An 18,169-nucleotide genomic window follows, 5' to 3' on the forward strand; every position below is an offset into this window, starting at 1 on the left:
GAGAGATTCAGAAAGTGAGAGATTTGGTAAGAAATCTCCAGGTCTTTTTAAAGAGGCAAAACCAGTTTTATTTCCAAATCTCTCACTTTCTGAATCTCTCATTCTATAAAATTTCACCCAAAGTGTTTACTGCACAAACGCTACACTAAAAAAAACAAAGAAAATTTAGTAATTGTCAAGCAACCAATATACTCTAAATTCCATATGTTAAAAATAACCTAGTAAAGACACAATTTATTGCTACAAATAGATTAAATATGATATTTTATTGCAATTTTATCACAAAAAAAAATGTATTCTCAAGAAGCTCTTTGTTAAAATGGTATTTTATCAGTTGTACATATTTTACACAATTTTGACACCACTTGAAAGAAAAAAAAAATTAGAGAAAACAAAAACAAAAAAACTAAACTTCCACGGCTGGTATTACAAACATATTGTAAGCATAAAAGTGTTCTCAGCAGCCAAGCTGTTTGTTACAACTAAACATACATTGCATTTGTTTTCATTATAAATCATTAAGAAAAATAAAAAAGCACACTTTGCAAAATCATCATCCACCAAAAAAAAAAAAAAACTTGTGCAGAATTTAAAAAAAAAGAAGAAATTTGATAGTTTTAACTCGTTTCCCCTCAATAAATAGACAATCTGTGTGTTCTGACAATGCATTGCATTGCAACTACAAAGTCTATATTCTAAAATAACTTTAAAATGCAACTTATATGCAGACAATTTCAGTCATGTCAGTAACATTTTCGTGTCGCCGTTATATGGACGGCTTAGTAACATTCATGTAACGGCTGTGAACATTTATATGGTTTATATAGAAGCCACGGCCTTTCACATCCCACTTTAATACTAGAACTTTTAGTACAGTTTGATGATGATTTATTCAGGCAAGTGCGCCTTCACCACGTAAAGGCAAGATGAATAGGTTATAATGGCAACTACATCATTTCTGGTTATAATCATTTAGAAATACTATTTTTTGATTGATTGTTTATAGTATAATAGTAGAATATCAGAGCAAATTTATAAAGATGTATTAATAAACAATGGCCATAATTAAACGTACAAGTATAAGCATAGACTGGAAGTAAAGGTGCCCTATACAGCTGAAGAGAGAGAACGGTTTATGAAAAATGAGCAAGTTACAAACATGTGCATAAAATAATTAATTATGTAAAGCTATACACAGAAATCGGACAAATTTAAAATAGCCTGCAGTAATTATTGTGCAAAGAGGTTGAAGGAAGGATGCCCAGCATTTATGGATAATACATGGTAGAAGGAGCACTGCACACCATCTCTGTAATACAGATTGCATAGCGCTGTGTCCCAGCAATTAGCTGACCCATAGGAACAAGTGAGCAGCAGTCTGATCGAGTAACACTGACATTGTAAAGTGAAATTGGATCTTCAGTTACACAAACAAAAAACCCACAATACAAAACCCTCTATAATAAGGTAACAAGCCTAGATTACGCTGGTGCACCGTAATATTCTCAGAAGTGCATGGGTCTGTGGAGCAACGTGGTTTTTGTGATTATTTATCAAGATGCATATAGCTGGATGTGGGTTGCAAAATAGCATTAACTTCAAAGGAAGTAGCAGACAAACATGCACCTAGAGATGGAACCGGCCTCATTCAGCGGGGGTCTGGTGGTCGGATCGCCACCAACAGAAGGGGACGCGAGCGTCTCATCCCCTTCCAATGGAGCTCTCCGTCGCCTAGTTTTTGGTCCATGTCACCTCCCTGCAGCCCCCCCTAACCCTGCCCGTCTCCTTAAAGTGGACACGGGCAGGGTTCCCGTAACCCACTGCCAAAACACTGGGACACGTGTGCGTGCGAGACGCTTGCGTGTCCCAGTCAGATGGATCGCCTCTTCGCCGGTGGGGACATTCTCCCGGCGCTGAACGAGAGGTGCTCCATCTGTATGTAGAGTAATGCCAACGCAAGATTTTGTTTTGTGGAGTGATATACAAAGCTAATAACATTGTGCAGAAGGAGCATTTTTAATTAACATTCCTTGTTTTCCACTCTTCAAAAAAATATCAGCTTTGAGAATGCTCACAATTGGTGGAAATGGTCTTATTCTATACCTTCACATTACATTATTATGTGTAACTATCAAATGTTAAAAGAAATGCTCAAATATGCCACCTTATGATAACGTGAACCCCGATGTTCCCTTATTTTCATAAATAATTTAAAACTTAAACAAGGTTAAAACTAGCAGTATTTTGGTAAAAAATGGAAGATAATTAACGAGACGGGTTAGCGCTGATGTGAAATGTGATGCCATTCTTGCGCTTCCTGCATAACTACAGTAGGTCCTTATCAAGATTGCAGCAGCACCTTCCCAAAGGCAAAAGTAGGCTTACTCCTTTCAAGTGCGTTGGGCAGATCTTCTAGTTGGATGAGTAAAAAAAAGTGATAAATGGTGAGCATCGCGTGAGGTCCACAGTTGAGAAACATGTATTCCAATATATACACACAGATACAGTAAATACTCAATTAAAACCTGAATTTGCCCCAAACAATAGATTTTATGAAGATACTGACAGAGCAATAGGATTGTAGCAGATCTTGAAATGGGAAAAAAAAAAAGATTACAAATATAGGTAGGGAGTTTTCATGATACGCTCAGATAATTGCATTACTGGTGCAGAAGCAGTTCTGGGAATGGGAAGCACGTGATCGGACAGTACATGCTCTCCTCATCATAGAGCTTTGGCACTGGTAACATGTGTGATGTGCGACACTGGCTTCTGAGGGAATCCACTGTAAATGTACACCTGAAGCAAGATGGCAATATCTACAAGGACCTGCAGGAGCCCACAAATTGTAAACTGGAAGGGAGCCTGGTTCAGCACAAAGTACACCGTCTTAAACGTGTCTCCACTGGTCCACATTAGAACCATTTTGATGCTGGAAAAAAAAAGGAAAACAATAAGATGTTTACAGTAAGCAACTTACAAAGTAAAAACATGTTCCAAACCAGGCACAACAAGAAATAGTGTGATTATACAACACTGCAGTATGTGTAAGCACAATTTATAAACACTGAGCACATTATTCTCACAGTTTATGCATTTTAACCAATTTAAAAATAAGGAAAAAAAATGTTTTTTTTGTCCATTCCATCAGCCCACCCAACAAAACATGTGCTCTGTAGGATGACACCAGATGCATTTAGGTAATGTTCACTCTAGCACCCTCCACCTGTTACAACCTGGAATGTCGCTCTGTGCTCTGGTGCTGCTAGCCCACTCTAGACCATTGCAGACAATGTCACTGGGTACACACATTGTGTAGTGTAAACCCAGCTTTACAGCCACTCATACACATTTCTTTGCACATCAAGAGTCAATTATTGCATACCCTTTTCAAAATCTGGGTTGGTCATAAGCTGGCCATACCCCTATATGATATCGGGCCCGAATGTACAATTGAGACGGATTGTGTACACATCGTGAGGAATATTGGTAGGAAGCGCGGTCCCATGGGGCAAGAGGTTGGCCCTCAGATCATATGTGCTGCATGTCTGAACCATCTGCTTTCCTTGTGGTCGTAAGCAGATCTCATGTGCTTTTAAAGCACCTACCATAGCTCGTTCGACCTGCATACGATCAGGTCGTATGCAGGCCGTTCTGATGTATGGCTAGCTTCAGTCTGAACTAGCGGACAATAGATTATAAATAAATTAATGTGACTAAGCTATTATTTGTTAAGAAATTTTCTCCTGTGATCCCATAGATTAAGTTAGGGTATAGTGTTTGGGAAAGTGGATAGCAGGGTGAGGAAAGAAGAAAGGCTGTGACTATCGATACCAATCCTGGGACATTTTATCATTCCTTAGTTTGAAAAGCGCTCAATCGCAGAAAAATAAATAAAAATAAAAGTCAACTGTGGGTGTGTATTTTGATCCTGGAATTGAAATGCAGTAAATTGTTGCCCTAAATCCAAGGATACCGGCATTGGCATTTCTGACAGCTGTAGATAAAGCCGCTTCTATCCTGTAGTGTTACGGGCTGTATGACCGTCTGATCTATTCTCAGGCGGCGTCTCATATGCAAGAACCGAGCAGAAGATAAAGGATTTCTTAACGGCTGTAGAAAAAGCTGCTTCTACTCTATGATGTTGCAGGATATGCACCGGTCTGTTATGTTCACCGGTAGTATCTCACTGCAAGTGCCGGACAGAGGTTAATGTGGGGTGTATAGGAAAGCCGGGTTGTGCACTGTGACACAGTCAGTCTTAGCCACGGCTGTGATAGCGCTTTTGTTATGTTAAACAGTCTGCATAGGATACAAACACTCTTAACGCACAATATATATAATTAATTATTTAAACAGAGACATAGATACCGGGACACCGATGCGCGTTTCAAGTTTCCCCTGATATGCGCATAACAGACCGGTGCATATCCAGCATCATCATAGAGTAGAAGCAGTTGTTTCTACAGCCCTTAAGAAATCCTTTATCTTCTGCTCGGTTCTTGCATATGAGACGCCGCCTGAGATTAGATCAGACGGTAATACAGCCCGTAACACTACAGGATAGAAGCGGCTTTATCTACAGCCGTCAGAAATGTATTATCTAATGCTGGTCCGATGGTCACATTAATATTGATTATAAACAATGTCTGTCTTTTTTCATACCTAAATAGACACGCAACTTGATATTTAGCTATTCCACACCACATAGGCAGTATTACTGTTATATATTTTTTACAGTATTGCTGCCTATGTGGCGGGATTAAGGATACCCATGCTTGAGCACAAATGACTTAATTAGTGCCACTTCCAATTAGCTTTAGCCATCTGGACTCAAGCATGTATATTCTTTAAATGTAGACTGCAACGGCGGAATTTGGGAATCACTACCCTAGGCAGAAATACTCATTGGACAATATTGATGAATTAGCAGTGAATAAATCTTGCATAAAAGAGTTTAAATGTATTGTGATCATTGTGACCATTATTGAAGTTTTCCTCCATTATACAAATGAAACTAGAATGAATCAGTCATTCATCCCAAGTACAAGCAAGTTGTAAAATCATCTAGCAGCTTTTAGGAATAACAGGAGATGGAATCATCCACCAGAAAACAATTTCATCTATCAATACAGACTGTAGTCCATATGTTTGTAGGTCTGGCAGATGGGAATGCAAACAATACAATCCTTGATTAGCATTGACCTATGCGCCAAAACCAAAGTGTCTAAATCCTGCAAGTGATCATTATTTAAAAAGTGTTGTAGCGTATCCCAGTACTGGAGTATCTATAAAATGATTTTACAAAATGATTCCAATTCTAGTCTACAAAAAAGCAAAATCTTGTTAATTAACTTTTCACTTTATCATCATTATGTTTAATAGTAGTGCAATTATTTACTTATATTTCTTTATTTATAGGTACTGTAGCAAATTAATTTTCTGTTATGCTGCAATAGTCCTCAAAAACCTCAAATGCAAATTCTTAGGTGTAAATGCTTTAGAACCAGACATGCTCTAAATAACTTTCAACCACTTTCATGGTGTGGCCCCAGCAGATGTGATCCCACCAGTCTGGCCTTTCCCTGACATGGCTACATCTGATGTGATCAGTCAGATGGACCACTGTGCAGCTGAAGGAAGACAATCTTTCTGCAGCTTTATCAATGGTACATGCTGTGCAGCCAATCTGCTGTTGAGGCAAAATAGGCCCTTCTCTATGCGGTGAGATGGTGTACAAGTGCTAAAATATCAGTTCTGAGTGCTTCTAAAGATGCCTAGGCTAAGCTGCTCTCCTGGGATGCAGAGGGCTCTCTAGTAGCAGGTGAAATTGCAAGCCCAGAAAACACCATGTAAACGACAATGACATGCCTTTGTTAGCACGACCACTCCCAATTACCAAACGGGGTCTACCTGTTACTTTGCGACTGATCTTCTGCGAGAGCTATAACAATTAAATTGCTGCAGTTGCGCAGTGTGCCACAGATGCATGCGCAGCAAGAAAACATCGAACAATTTGCAAACATCTAAATGAGGTCTAATATCGCTTAACCGTGAACAAACAGTATAGCACTGTGGCTAGCAGAGTAATTCAGACTCTGTTAGAGTGTCATTAAATTAAAACAAAGTATTTCACCACATAGTATTTCATCTGCATGAACATTGGTCATCTGGGTAAGCCTTAGATTAATCAGGATGGATGGTGTAAGTCAGGCATGTCCGAACTATAGCCCTCCAGCTGTTGTGAAACTACAAGTCCCATAATGCCTTGCCACAGTTTAGCTATTGGGGAGTGCTAAAACTATGGCAAGGCATTTTGGGATGTGTAGTTTCACAACAGCTGGAGGGAACAAACATTGGAGATATACATAATCCAGTGGGTTTGTGCAGGTTTGGTTTTACCAGGATTTACTCGGATCTCAAAGTGGGATCTTATTGGCTATCAGCTGCCACATCTTTTGGATGGCTAATAAGATTCCGCTTTGAGAACAGAGTAAATCCAGATCAAACCGAACTTGCCCATCTCTAGTTTATGCACATCTCTAAATTGGGCCCATCAGCCAGACATTAGGGATATCAAAGCAGGTAAATAAAACTGACTGAGGTGTTCAGTGCTGCCCAGCATGTACCACCCAATCCTGAAATTACTATTACTGGAGCATCCAATCCCGGGACTGAAATCCCACGATTTTTTTGGCCCAAAATCCCAGGATTGGTCACCTATTGAGCATATATAACTTCCAAATATTGCTTAGGTGAGGGCCTCTACTCCAAGAATTTTTAAGGTCGCTGATAAAAGATTTATACAGCAGTAACTTCCACACATGACATACGAAATTAGTTTGTCAAATTTTCCAAACTATTTAAAAGTTAAATACTGGACCAAAAAATGCATTCCATACCCTTAAGTACAACCACAAAAGAGGCACATATTAAATTAGGAAGAATAGAACAGAAAAGAGACCATAAGATGCTTTAATATCAATTAAACACCAAAATTCTTTTTGGCAAGAACCATACAGTCCTGTACTTAAAACTATGTACGTTAAATCAAAAAGATTAAGCACAATAGATCACCCTACAGGTGGCCACATTTACCAAAACATGCATATTCATTTAGTGCTAAATGTAAAATTATTAACCAATTTTTGGTAAGAAAATTACTAGTCTTTATTTATCACTCCGGAATGGAAATACCCAACCAAACACAGTAATTACTACCAAGTCAGCTCAACTGGGTTGGAAAGGTTTCATAGACACAAACACTGTTAAATCAAAACACATTCTCATATAAATACTCCAGAGTTGCAGTCAACTTTTAAAACCATTTAAGTAATTTTAGCACTATTTAATTATCTCCAATAAGCAGGAACGAGTTGCAGATTAAAATGGGGGATTATGTACAGGGGCTGGCTGGCAAATTTCAGCCTGGGGGGCAACACAAGCAAGTGGCGCACCACCATTGTCATTTCGCCACCCCACCCTCTTCCCTCGCATAGATGGCGCGCCGTTACATGTAATATACAATATATACTGTAGGATACTAATCCATATACAGGTTGAGTATCCCCTATCCGAAATGCTCGGGACCACGGGCATTCCGGATAGGGGAATTTTCCGGTTTTTGGAATAAATTTGTGTAGCCATACTTACCTGTCCCCTGAAGGTGTCCGGTGGTCCCCGGGCGTCCACAGCAGGCCTCCGGCATCTTCTCCTGGTCTCCAGCGGTCCCAGGAATGCATTGCGCGAGTGTGCGCGCGCACCGGTGACGTCACCGGCGCGCGCGCACACTCGCGCAATGCATTCCTGGGACCGCTGGAGACCCTGGAGAAGATGCCGGAGGCCTGCTGTGGACGCCCTGGGACTTGGTAAGTATGAAAAGAGGGTTAGGGGGGTTTAAAAAAAAAAAAAAAAAATTCGAATGATTCCAAAAACCACGGTTTTTGGAATAATTCGGATAGGGGATGCACGGATAGGGGATACTCAACCTGTAGTATATGTATATATCTCTATCTATCTATATATCTATGGCGGTGCGGCTGGCACTCCACTCCAATGGTGTCTCTGGCCCAGTGCCCTCGGTGGTGGTGCAGTGTGAGCTGCCCAAAGTATAATTGTAGACAAACCGCGGCACTCAGGACTTGCGAATAACCAAAAAACGACACAGTAGCCTATACAGGTACTGTTGACGTTTCAGCCAAACTGGCTTTTATCAATCTACAATCTCTATATATCTATATCTATAGATATATAGAGAGATATAGAGAGATAGATAGATAAATAGAGAGAGATAAAATGTACATACTTGAGTAATACTGTATATAATTAAAATATACTGAAGGAGCTGGATAGCTGTGTTCGGCTGTTTGCACAACCCAGGATTTGCGGGTGTTTGAAGGGTGTGGGGCTTAAACATGGACTGCTGCCTTTTTTTACCTCCCCTGTATGCCCCACTGAGAGGAAGATGCCACCTCCTACTGCTGCTGCGGTCGTGGAGGATCACGGATCTCTCCTCAGTGACACATGACATCCTTGTTTTGACCCACCGATGCTGCTCCCAGAGGCTATTATGTCCCCTCGACCAGTGCACTGCTGGCAGTCTGCAGGGATGGTTAGGATTAGGTTGCAAGAGAGGAGGATTAGGGCTAGCCTACGGGAGGGACGGTCAGGGTTTACACTGCGGGAGGGAAGGTCAGGGCTTAGGTTGCTGGCTTGAATGTTGGGGTTTTTCTGAAAGAAAGAATTAAGGTGAAGGCTGTGAGAGGATAGGATTAGGCTGTGGGAGGGGAGGGAGGGTCAGGGTTTAGGCTGCAGGAGGGACGGTCAGGGTTTAGGCTGCAGGAGGGACGGTCAGGGTTTAGGCTGCATTAGGGAGGGTCAGGGTTTAGGCTGCAGGAGGGAGGGTTAGGGTTTAAGCTGCAGGAGGGAGGGTCAGGGTTTAAGCTGCAGGAGGGAGGGTAAGGGTTTAAGATGCGGGATGGAGGGACGGTCAGGGTTTAGGCTGCGGGAGGGACGGTCAGGGTTTAGGCTGTGGGAGGGACGGTCAGGGTTTAGGCTGCGGGAGGGACGGTCAGGGTTTAAGCTGCGTGAGGGAAGGTCAGGGTTTAAGCTGCGGGAGGGAAGGTCAGGGTTTAAGCTGCGGGAGGGAAGGTCAGGGTTTAAGCTGCGGGAGGGAAGTTCAGGGCTTAGGTTCCTGGCTTAAAAGTTGGGGTTTTACTGTAGGAAAGGATAAAGTAGTAGGCTGTGAGAGGGGAGGGAGGTTAGGTTAAGCCAGCTTTTCTCCCTCTATCCCAAGCAGCACAGCATGACTTATGCACAAACCCTCAGACCCTTCCCCACTCTATCACAGGGGATGCTTTCCTGGAGCTGCCTTTTAAATCACCTCCAAGCTGTAACCCCTCCTCCCACCCGCCAGAGCATTCTGTGCCTCCCGGCTACCAGATGCACACAGCCAGTCCCAGAACACTGAAATACACACCAGCCCGGGGGGCATGTGGCACCCTGCCCACCGGCCCAGCCCGCCATTGATTATGTGTCTCCTGCCTCCAGCAGGCAAAATAAGTCCCTGGAAACTAAGCTGTTTTGCATGAAAAACGCAGTTTTCACTAAACCGGTTCGTTTTTGTGATAACTTTTCTTATTCAGGTGTTCCAATAGGATAGCCTTGAAGAAAATATATTTTTGAAACCCCAAAATAAAAATTTAGAATAAGGACAGAGGGCGCGTAAGGAGGTATATATAACCAGTCTAACCTTCATTTTGTATTTTATTAAAACATCTATGTGCATTTTTGGGACCAACTCATATTACATCCTGCAAAATACAGTATTAAGAGTTACATTTTTAACAATTTAGAGACTATTAAGAGAAAAATATTGACTCAGTCTTTCAGCATCCCATATTGAAAAATCAATGGTGTAACTACCAAGCGTTAAGGGGGTGCAGATGCTATGGGCTCACACAGTGTCAGACTGGGGCATGAAGGGCCCATGGGGGGGGCAGGGGTAGGAAAGCATGAAAAAGGGTGTGGCTATGCACCAAAGGTGGTGTGGCCCAGCAGCAGGGCTCACCAAGAGTTTTTCTACTTCACTGTGGGCCAGTCTGACATTGGGCCCACAGCTCCCCCTGCACCCAGTGACCAGCAGCCTCCAAAGTCTGCCACTCCCCCATCATCTCTGCCTGCTAGAAATAGCACCTACTAGCTGCAGCCATGAAGAATGTAGTGCCCCACACACACAAACTGTGGCAAAGTTTGCCCAAGCATGGCTATTTATACGCATTTCGTCTCGAAAGATTTCATCAGGGGTAAACTGTGGGTGGTAAAGAATGACTTAATACCTAAATTCTCACTTATGTAAATTCTCAATTAAGGCATTCTCAATTAAAGGCAATCTCTACCACCCACAGTTTACCCATGAAGTCATCTTTGGAGACGAAACGCGTAGGGTTTGGAGTTTAAGCTATGTTGTTTGACATCATGTGAACTGTAATCAAACAGATGTCAAAAAATTTAATGCATTTTTAATAAAAGTATGGAATTGATATCTGATCTGACTGAGAAATATTTGATCCTGTGCTGGTCTAATCTCTTAAAGGTCGTGGAATTCGAAAGTGCTCTCAATTACCATTTCTATTCTGCTTTTCATCTCCCACTAACAGGGGAGATTCATAGAAGTAGCTGCTTAATGTTTTAGTGGCGCAACTAGGGTCACCTATGTGTCTAGTGTCCGTAAGTCTCCGAAACACTGCAATCTGCTAACAGAGTGAAACTATATTGCTTTCACGCACAAACACAGAAGGTAGCAGGCCTAGCTTTCGAAGATTTTGCTTTGAGAAGGCTTACTAGTTATCTATATGCAGAGTGCTTAATGAAAATAATGCTTGGCTCCCATTGTTCCTTTACCTGTCTGTGTTCCACTGCAACAAGTACTTTTATTTTTATTTTAACACTTGTAAGCATACCCTATCTAAAATATATCTTAGTCATCATAATGTAATATCCATAACCGAGTAAAGGCCCCGTGACAGTTCAGGCCTCCAGGCATTGTTCAGTAAAATCTTTTTTGTGTGTTCTGCCATTTTCAGTTTCTTTTTTTGCTGACAAGAATAATGGTGTCTCACTGACCTGCGTTTGCCCTTTAATATAAGAAATATCTTTTTGACGATAATCAATCATACAAGGTATAAGAAAGTGCTCCAGCTCCATAAAGGAGATATACTACAACAATACAACAGCGTGACAGTACAGTACAGCTGCGGGAATGTGATGCAACATGTGAAAATGAACATTAAAAATTAAAGTGAAAATGTTAAAAAAAAAATAATATTCATCCATCCTTCCTATTCTATACGATCACTACCATCTATACAGTTTACACAATACAAGCATTTATTTTCTTCTATACACAAATGATCTGCTGAACCTCAAATCAAAACTGTTGTGTCTTTGTTCATGTACAGTAGCACCACTGATTTTTTTTTTACTTTGAAAGTACAGTGGTGTATGCTACCCATACTTCCCTACCCTGCAGGAATGGCTGGGAGGCTCCCGAAAATTGTGTCCGCCTCCCAGACCCCCTGGAAGGTGGGCAAGTACCCCACAATCCCCCCAGCCTCCCACAATCCTCCCTTGGCAGGGGATCCAAGGGGACCAGATGATGCAAACCGCCACGATGACGCAATCGCAATGGACACGCCCCCACACAGGGCTCAGTTGTTGAGCTCCACCCCATGGCACCTCCCTTTAGCGGCATGCCTGTTGACCCGCTTGCTGCCTCCTCTAGCTGGCTGCCTAGGCAACCCTGATGCTACCACTATAGAAAAATGGTTTGTAGAGGAGACACTAAGGGGGTAATCAATCCAGGCTGAATATCCTGGCAAGGTGAGAAAAAAAATAATATCGGCAATAATTCGCCGATCAGTATTCAATTTTTTTTTTATTACATTTTTGCCCATGCCATTTCATTTTTTGTCGTGAATTGACAGAAACTGCGTGAATTTACGGAATTACACTGATTTACACAGTTTTCGCCGATGCTGGATTTTTCATCCAGGCAAAAAATGGACACTGGGATTAAATAGGAAGAGTGGAATTCGCCCTTAAAAAGGGTCACAAAGTGCTGATTTGGCAGGGATTCAGTACCTCCATAAGGGGTTAAATTACTAAAATGGGAAAAAAAATTGGGAAGATTTGATGTTGTCCTTAGCAATAGCAACCAGATGTTATATATTATCTGCTAGAAGGGGCAAAATAAATAAAAAATTAATTCTGATTGGTTGCTAAGGGCAACATCCCATCTTCAAAAGAACTCCCATCTTAGTAAATTTACCCCTAAGGGTTACATTTACTTAGCAAAATTTGGGAAAGGAAAGAATGTCTTTTGTTGGTGCACCAAAGATCAAAGATACAATAAGATTTAACTTTTATTAGAATTATTTAAAAGATTGCGAAATAAAAAACACACAAACGTACATGTAGACACAGACCAGTGAGTAAAAAAGGATAAGAATCCTTATTCAGTTAGACTCCCGATCAACTTTTATTTTATTGGTTAATCAATGCGTTAATACAGATCCAGTGTGTATCCAGCAATGTTTTATGGGAAAACCCCTTGGTATTGCTGGGGATCCCACACTATAAGATTTGTTTATGTGGAGTGCGAGTAACCCATTAGATATCTCCCATTAGATATCTCCCATTTGATATCTCTACCATGAGAGGGGGATTGATATCTTATTATGGGAACAGGTCAGAGACTCAACTCCAGTATCATATACGTAATGTTGAGACCTTTGGTGCTGAGTGCGGATAGTACTCTCAGTCACCCGCCCAAGGTCCGGTGGTTGCCGTAATGGATTTGTAAGCTGTATTTGCAATATAACCAGGCAGCGTCAGGGAGTTATATCCGTGCGGTTTCTGGTAAGTATGGCCCTACAGGGCTTCTAAGACACACGCTGCTTGTGTGCGGTGAGCTGTCAGGCTGACCGCCGCACCTTCCGGCAAAAGGGTTCCGTGTACAGCGGAGACCCGTTAACTCATCACATACAAATCAAGGATATATTGTAGCTAGGCAGCATCAGGGAATTATATCAGTGTGCCTTCTGGTAAGTATGCCCGTGCAGGGCTTCTAAGACATACGCTGCCTATGTGCGGTGAGCTGTCAAGCTAACCGCCGCACCTTCCGGCAGAGGGTTCCGTGTACAGCGGAGACCCGTTAACTCGTCACACATAAATCAAAAATACATTGTAAGTGGGGAGGGGGTATCGGGAGTCAAAACTGATATGTGGTCGGCGCACGCTTCGCAAGAGCTTCCTCAGGACCTTCCTCGCTCCCGCATCATCGCTACCGAGGAGGGCAGTCTGCAGGTTTTACCAGCACATCTAGCGATGATGGCTGTTTTTTTAGCCATCATCGCTAAATGTGTACGGCAGCCGGGCTGAAAGATCACAGACTTTCAGCCCAGCTGACTGCCCGCTCCCTCCCCCTGCTTATACTCACCCCTCCTCGCTCCCACGCTGCCCGGCTCACACGGCACACGCTGCAGACCTGCTGCACGCAGCAGACTCCTCTCCCCCGTCCGACTACACGGCACGCCGGAGCGCCCCGCCCCCGTCCGAACGCCCCGCCCCCGGCTTACTGGACGCATCTTCCCCCTGCTCCACAGTGCGTGTATGTATCACACGTAGCCGCTGACGACCAATGTTTAAAGGCAGTAATATATACATTGCTGGCACAGGCCGGCAATGTATATATTCCTGGCACCACTGTCCACCAATAATGTTTATAATGCCGTAATATATACATTGCTGGCACATGCCAGCAATGTATATATTCCTGGCACCACTGGCCACCATCACCGGCCACCCTTATGCTGCCGTCACCCACAATCAGTCACTATCACCCACTGCCCATCACCCTCACGCTGCTGTTACCCACTATACGTCACCATCACTGGCCACCCTTACGCTGCCGTCACCCACAATTTGTCACTATCACCCGGGCGGCGCGGGGTGGAGTTTACCTGATTGCTGGGCTCTGAATATACGCAGCCCAGCAATCAGTTCTGAATCAGGCACCAAGAACAGGAATGCACTGATTAAAATGGCCCCTTGGAATTCAAACCCAGCCCATTATTTAAATAGCCTTGTATATGAAAGATTTTCAGCAAAAGGCCCATACACACTTGACGATTTTCAGCTGAAAATCGCCTAGTGTGTATGGCCCAGAGATTGCCCACTAGCGATGATGCGCGCTCCCGCATCATCGTTAGGAAAGTGGTTCATCTGCTGGTTTTACCAGCAGATGAGGCGATGATGGATGGTTTTTCATCCATCATCGCCATGTGTGTACGCTGCCGGTCTGAAAGATTAACCCCTATTTTAAGCCCGGCGGACCGCCACTCGCCCCCCCCGCCTGTCATACTCACGGCACCCTGCGCTCTCCCTCTGGCCGCCCGGCTGCTGCTGCTCCCCGGCCAGGTTAAACACCCGGCTGCCCCACCCCCCGCCCTGCACAACAAGGAGCAGACAGCACAGAAGTGCTGTCTGCCCAGCTAAACACACTGACCACCAATGTTTATATATTTCTGCCCACTGCCACCAATGTATTAATTTAAAGGCAGCAAATATTGTTATTAATTATATATATATATACATATATATATACATATATATATATATATATATATATATATATATATATATAAACGAATAAACACAGGCGTCACTCCGGGGCTTCAGTGAAAAACTTTACTGTGTGGACCGCCACACAGTAAAGTTTTATAACATATATATGTTGAGTATCCCGTATCCAAAATGCTCGGGACCAGGAGAATTTTGGATAACGGATTATTCCGTATTTCGGAATATTTTAGTATTTCAATGATGTATTTTGAAGTATCTTGCATGTAGGCTGTATAAACACATAAAATAAACACAAATATATTTTATTACCACATAAAGTACACACAAATATATTTATTTGTTCAAAAAACAAGGTTTCAAAACATGAAACAAAATTTGTGTACTATCTCAGATATTGAATTTGAATGACAAGCAATCATTTTCTTTCACATATATAGTGCCAGTTACATATCATGTCACCAGTAGTGCTGATACAAATGTCCCCAGTGAGTTTTTAGCAAAAAAAATATATTTTTTTCCACTTTCTGGAATGTATGGTTTTCGGAATAATTCGGATAACGGATACGGGATACTCAACCTGTAATATATATATATATTTTTTATATTTATATGGCAAGGTAGTGCCCCGGGGGGGGGGGGGGGGGGGGCGCTCCGGCACTACTCGCTCCATTGGGGAAGGGGGTGTGATGCGGGTGCCGCGTTGCTCCACGGGGTATCGCTCCGAGGGAGGGAAGGGGCTGCGGGTGATGCGGCCGGCGCTGCATGGCTCCAGGGGGGGGGGGAGGCCGGCGGGAGATGCGGTGAGGGCTGCCACGTCGAAACCCTTGGAATCCAAACCCAGACCATTTATAATGAAAGATTTTCAAAGTCTTTCGCCCTTCTGAAAATCTCTTGCTCTTTGGGGACAATAGCTCAGTGTGTACGCACTACTTTGGTGAAAGATATATCTATCAAACATTTTGGCAAAGTCTTTTGAAATGAAAATCTTCAAGTGTGTATGGGCCTAAAGTCTTTCGCCTCCTGAAAATCTCTTGCTCTTTGAGGAAAATAGTCCAGTGTGTACGCACTACTTTGGTGAAAGATTTATCTATCAAAGATTTTGGCAAAGTCTTTTGAAATGAAAGTCTACTAGTGTTCATGGGCCTTAAATGTGATTAATTCACAGAGAAACACTGAACAAAAAGGGTCCACCTATTTATATTCAACTAATATTTCCTGTGCGACTGGCATCAACCCTTGTTTCTTCTATTACATTTACTTAGGTTTTTAGAACTGGAGAGGTTGCCCATAGCAACCAATCAGATATTATATTCCAGAAGGTGCTAGCCAAATGATAAGTAGAATCTGATTGGTTGCTATAGGCATCATCTCCAGTTATAAAAAAACTAGTACCTTAGTAAATCTACTCCTAATAGTCAACTAAAGATTCATATTTTATATTTTCCAAAACAAGTCAGAAAATATGTGGACACAGACTATATAAAAAGTAGATTTGTTGGCAAGTACTTAAGTTGTTTAACAGTCCTTGCAGAGAATCTCACTGAATGAAAATAGCTTATACCATGTGTTTTGGAGCAAGGCAATTAGTTTTCACAATGGTCAATTTCTACACTGAAATGGTCTTCAGATTTTATGTGGTCTTTTATTCTGTCCTAAGTGTACAAAGTACAAACAAAGTAATGTTCCTCGCAAGTAATATAACATTCCCAGCTAACATTTAAGTACATTTTTTGCAACGCTGAATTTTAATTGTTTTCTTTTCAAAGATAGATGTTCTTTGCTGCTGAGACCATATGATGACGGAGAAGCATGGGAACACTTGACATACAAGAGACACTTTCAAAAATTGTTTAAACAAACAGAAAAAAAAAGAGATGGTAACAAGACTTATACATTTGGTTTAAGGCTCACAGTGAACTAGTACAGTATATTTCATACTGTATTATAAATAATATGTTTAATGTGCTAATCTGTGTTTACGTGCATGCAATGCATTTAAGGTTTACAGGACTGCAGCATTGTTTTACTTTTTTTTTTTTTTTCAAACTACAGTTTTTAGCATCTTCCCATTGTATTTTACTGTGGTTTATACCATTAGATAATAAGTATTGTTTTGAAACAGCTATTATACTTAACCGATTTGTTTATTTACGATTACATGTGGATTAATAGGGCCTACATATGTAGCCATAAAGAGCAATTTTCTAAGCAATCTGACTAGATTTGACTTGATTTATAAAGTGGCGCATATTGTGCCTTACCTGGGATTTCATAAAATCACCGAAAACAGAAATGTTTTCAATGGAAAATGGTGCGGATGCAGAATTTTTTTTTTTTTTTTGTTAAGGCGATTTAATTGGAACATCCATTTTTCACACACTAGGTTTCTTCGGGGCTAATTGAATACTCCCCACGGTCTTTAGAAATTGATAAAAAAAAAAAAATCAAAGAATCTTAATTTAAAAAATAAATTGATATAGATATATATATATATATATATATATATATATATATATATATATATATATATATATATATATATATTCTAAAAAACATATATCTTATTGTGCATGGTGCAAGTATGCCATTTTTATTATTTGACACAAACTTCTATGCATGAACAGCCAAGCTATATTTTCACAATGTCCGTATCCTGGCACCGATCTCCTGCTTGGAGATATCACAAATGTCAGATAACTGTATATATCCTTTATACATTTATTGCCTCAAGCATAAATGGCATATTTAAATACAAATGCATTAGACTGCAGACACCATTCAAGATAAGTCAAATGAAAACAAAACTGAACAAAATAGAATAAGTCCCATGAAAAATTTCACATACAGTAGCACAGAAAAGTTAGGTCAGTATATATCGTAAAAGTTTCATAGAAAATAGGAGTCACTTTGCTAAACTGAAAATGTAACCTTGTCCTCTATGTCGTTTCCACAAGAAGCGAGCATTGATATCTGCATGCTTTAAGAGCTTCTTCGAGTTTGACATTTGTGATTCTCAGACCATGACAATAATTTAAATGAATGTTGCACTACCTCTTTAGGGGTTATTCTGCAGCTGGTGCCATCTTCCTTTATAAGGTTACATACAGTCTTGTACATCAATAAACCAGGGAAAATTGAATAACATGATATTATAGCTAGGGCTAAGAATAACTAAATACATGGTTAGAATAAAGGATAAATAGGAAACATCTGGTTAGAAAGGGAATTCACCTTGTCTGGGCAAAACTCAATTTGCTTCTGGCATAAAATGTCAAGATGACAAATAATTTGCAAATTAATTTTGTTTTTCACCTAATTCATTGTCCCCTTGTAGACCTTTTAGAAATGGAGATGGTAGTAGCCACATGCCTCTTTCTTATGCACAAGCTAATAAACATTTCCTTGCCCATGCAACCAACGTATCCTTCTCTTCTAACTTGTTCGCACCCCTTCTGGACATACCTGTTGAGGGCCAATGCTCTGCAATCATCACTATTTCCGCCATCAATTCACCTTCTCTCCCAAT

The 18,169-nt window shown here is 41.4% G+C and overlaps 1 protein-coding gene across 3 annotated transcripts in view; it reads right to left on the reverse strand.

The window, feature by feature from the left end:
• Positions 1 to 247: 247 nt before the first annotated feature.
• SLC66A2 (solute carrier family 66 member 2) overlaps positions 248 to 18,169 on the reverse strand; it is a 120,134-nt gene continuing 102,212 nt past the window's right edge. For all 3 annotated transcript variants that reach the window (XM_083187791.1, XM_083187793.1, XM_083187792.1), the window contains one exon: positions 248 to 2,932. In XM_083187791.1, the coding sequence (XP_083043917.1) occupies positions 2,725 to 2,932 (208 nt within the window). In that variant the 3' untranslated portion in view covers positions 248 to 2,724. The remainder of the gene's footprint in view (positions 2,933 to 18,169) is intronic.

This window comes from Crinia signifera, chromosome 5 (genome assembly GCF_055691185.1).
Source record: "Crinia signifera chromosome 5, ASM5569118v1, whole genome shotgun sequence".
NCBI classification, from domain to species: Eukaryota; Metazoa; Chordata; class Amphibia; order Anura; family Myobatrachidae; genus Crinia; species Crinia signifera.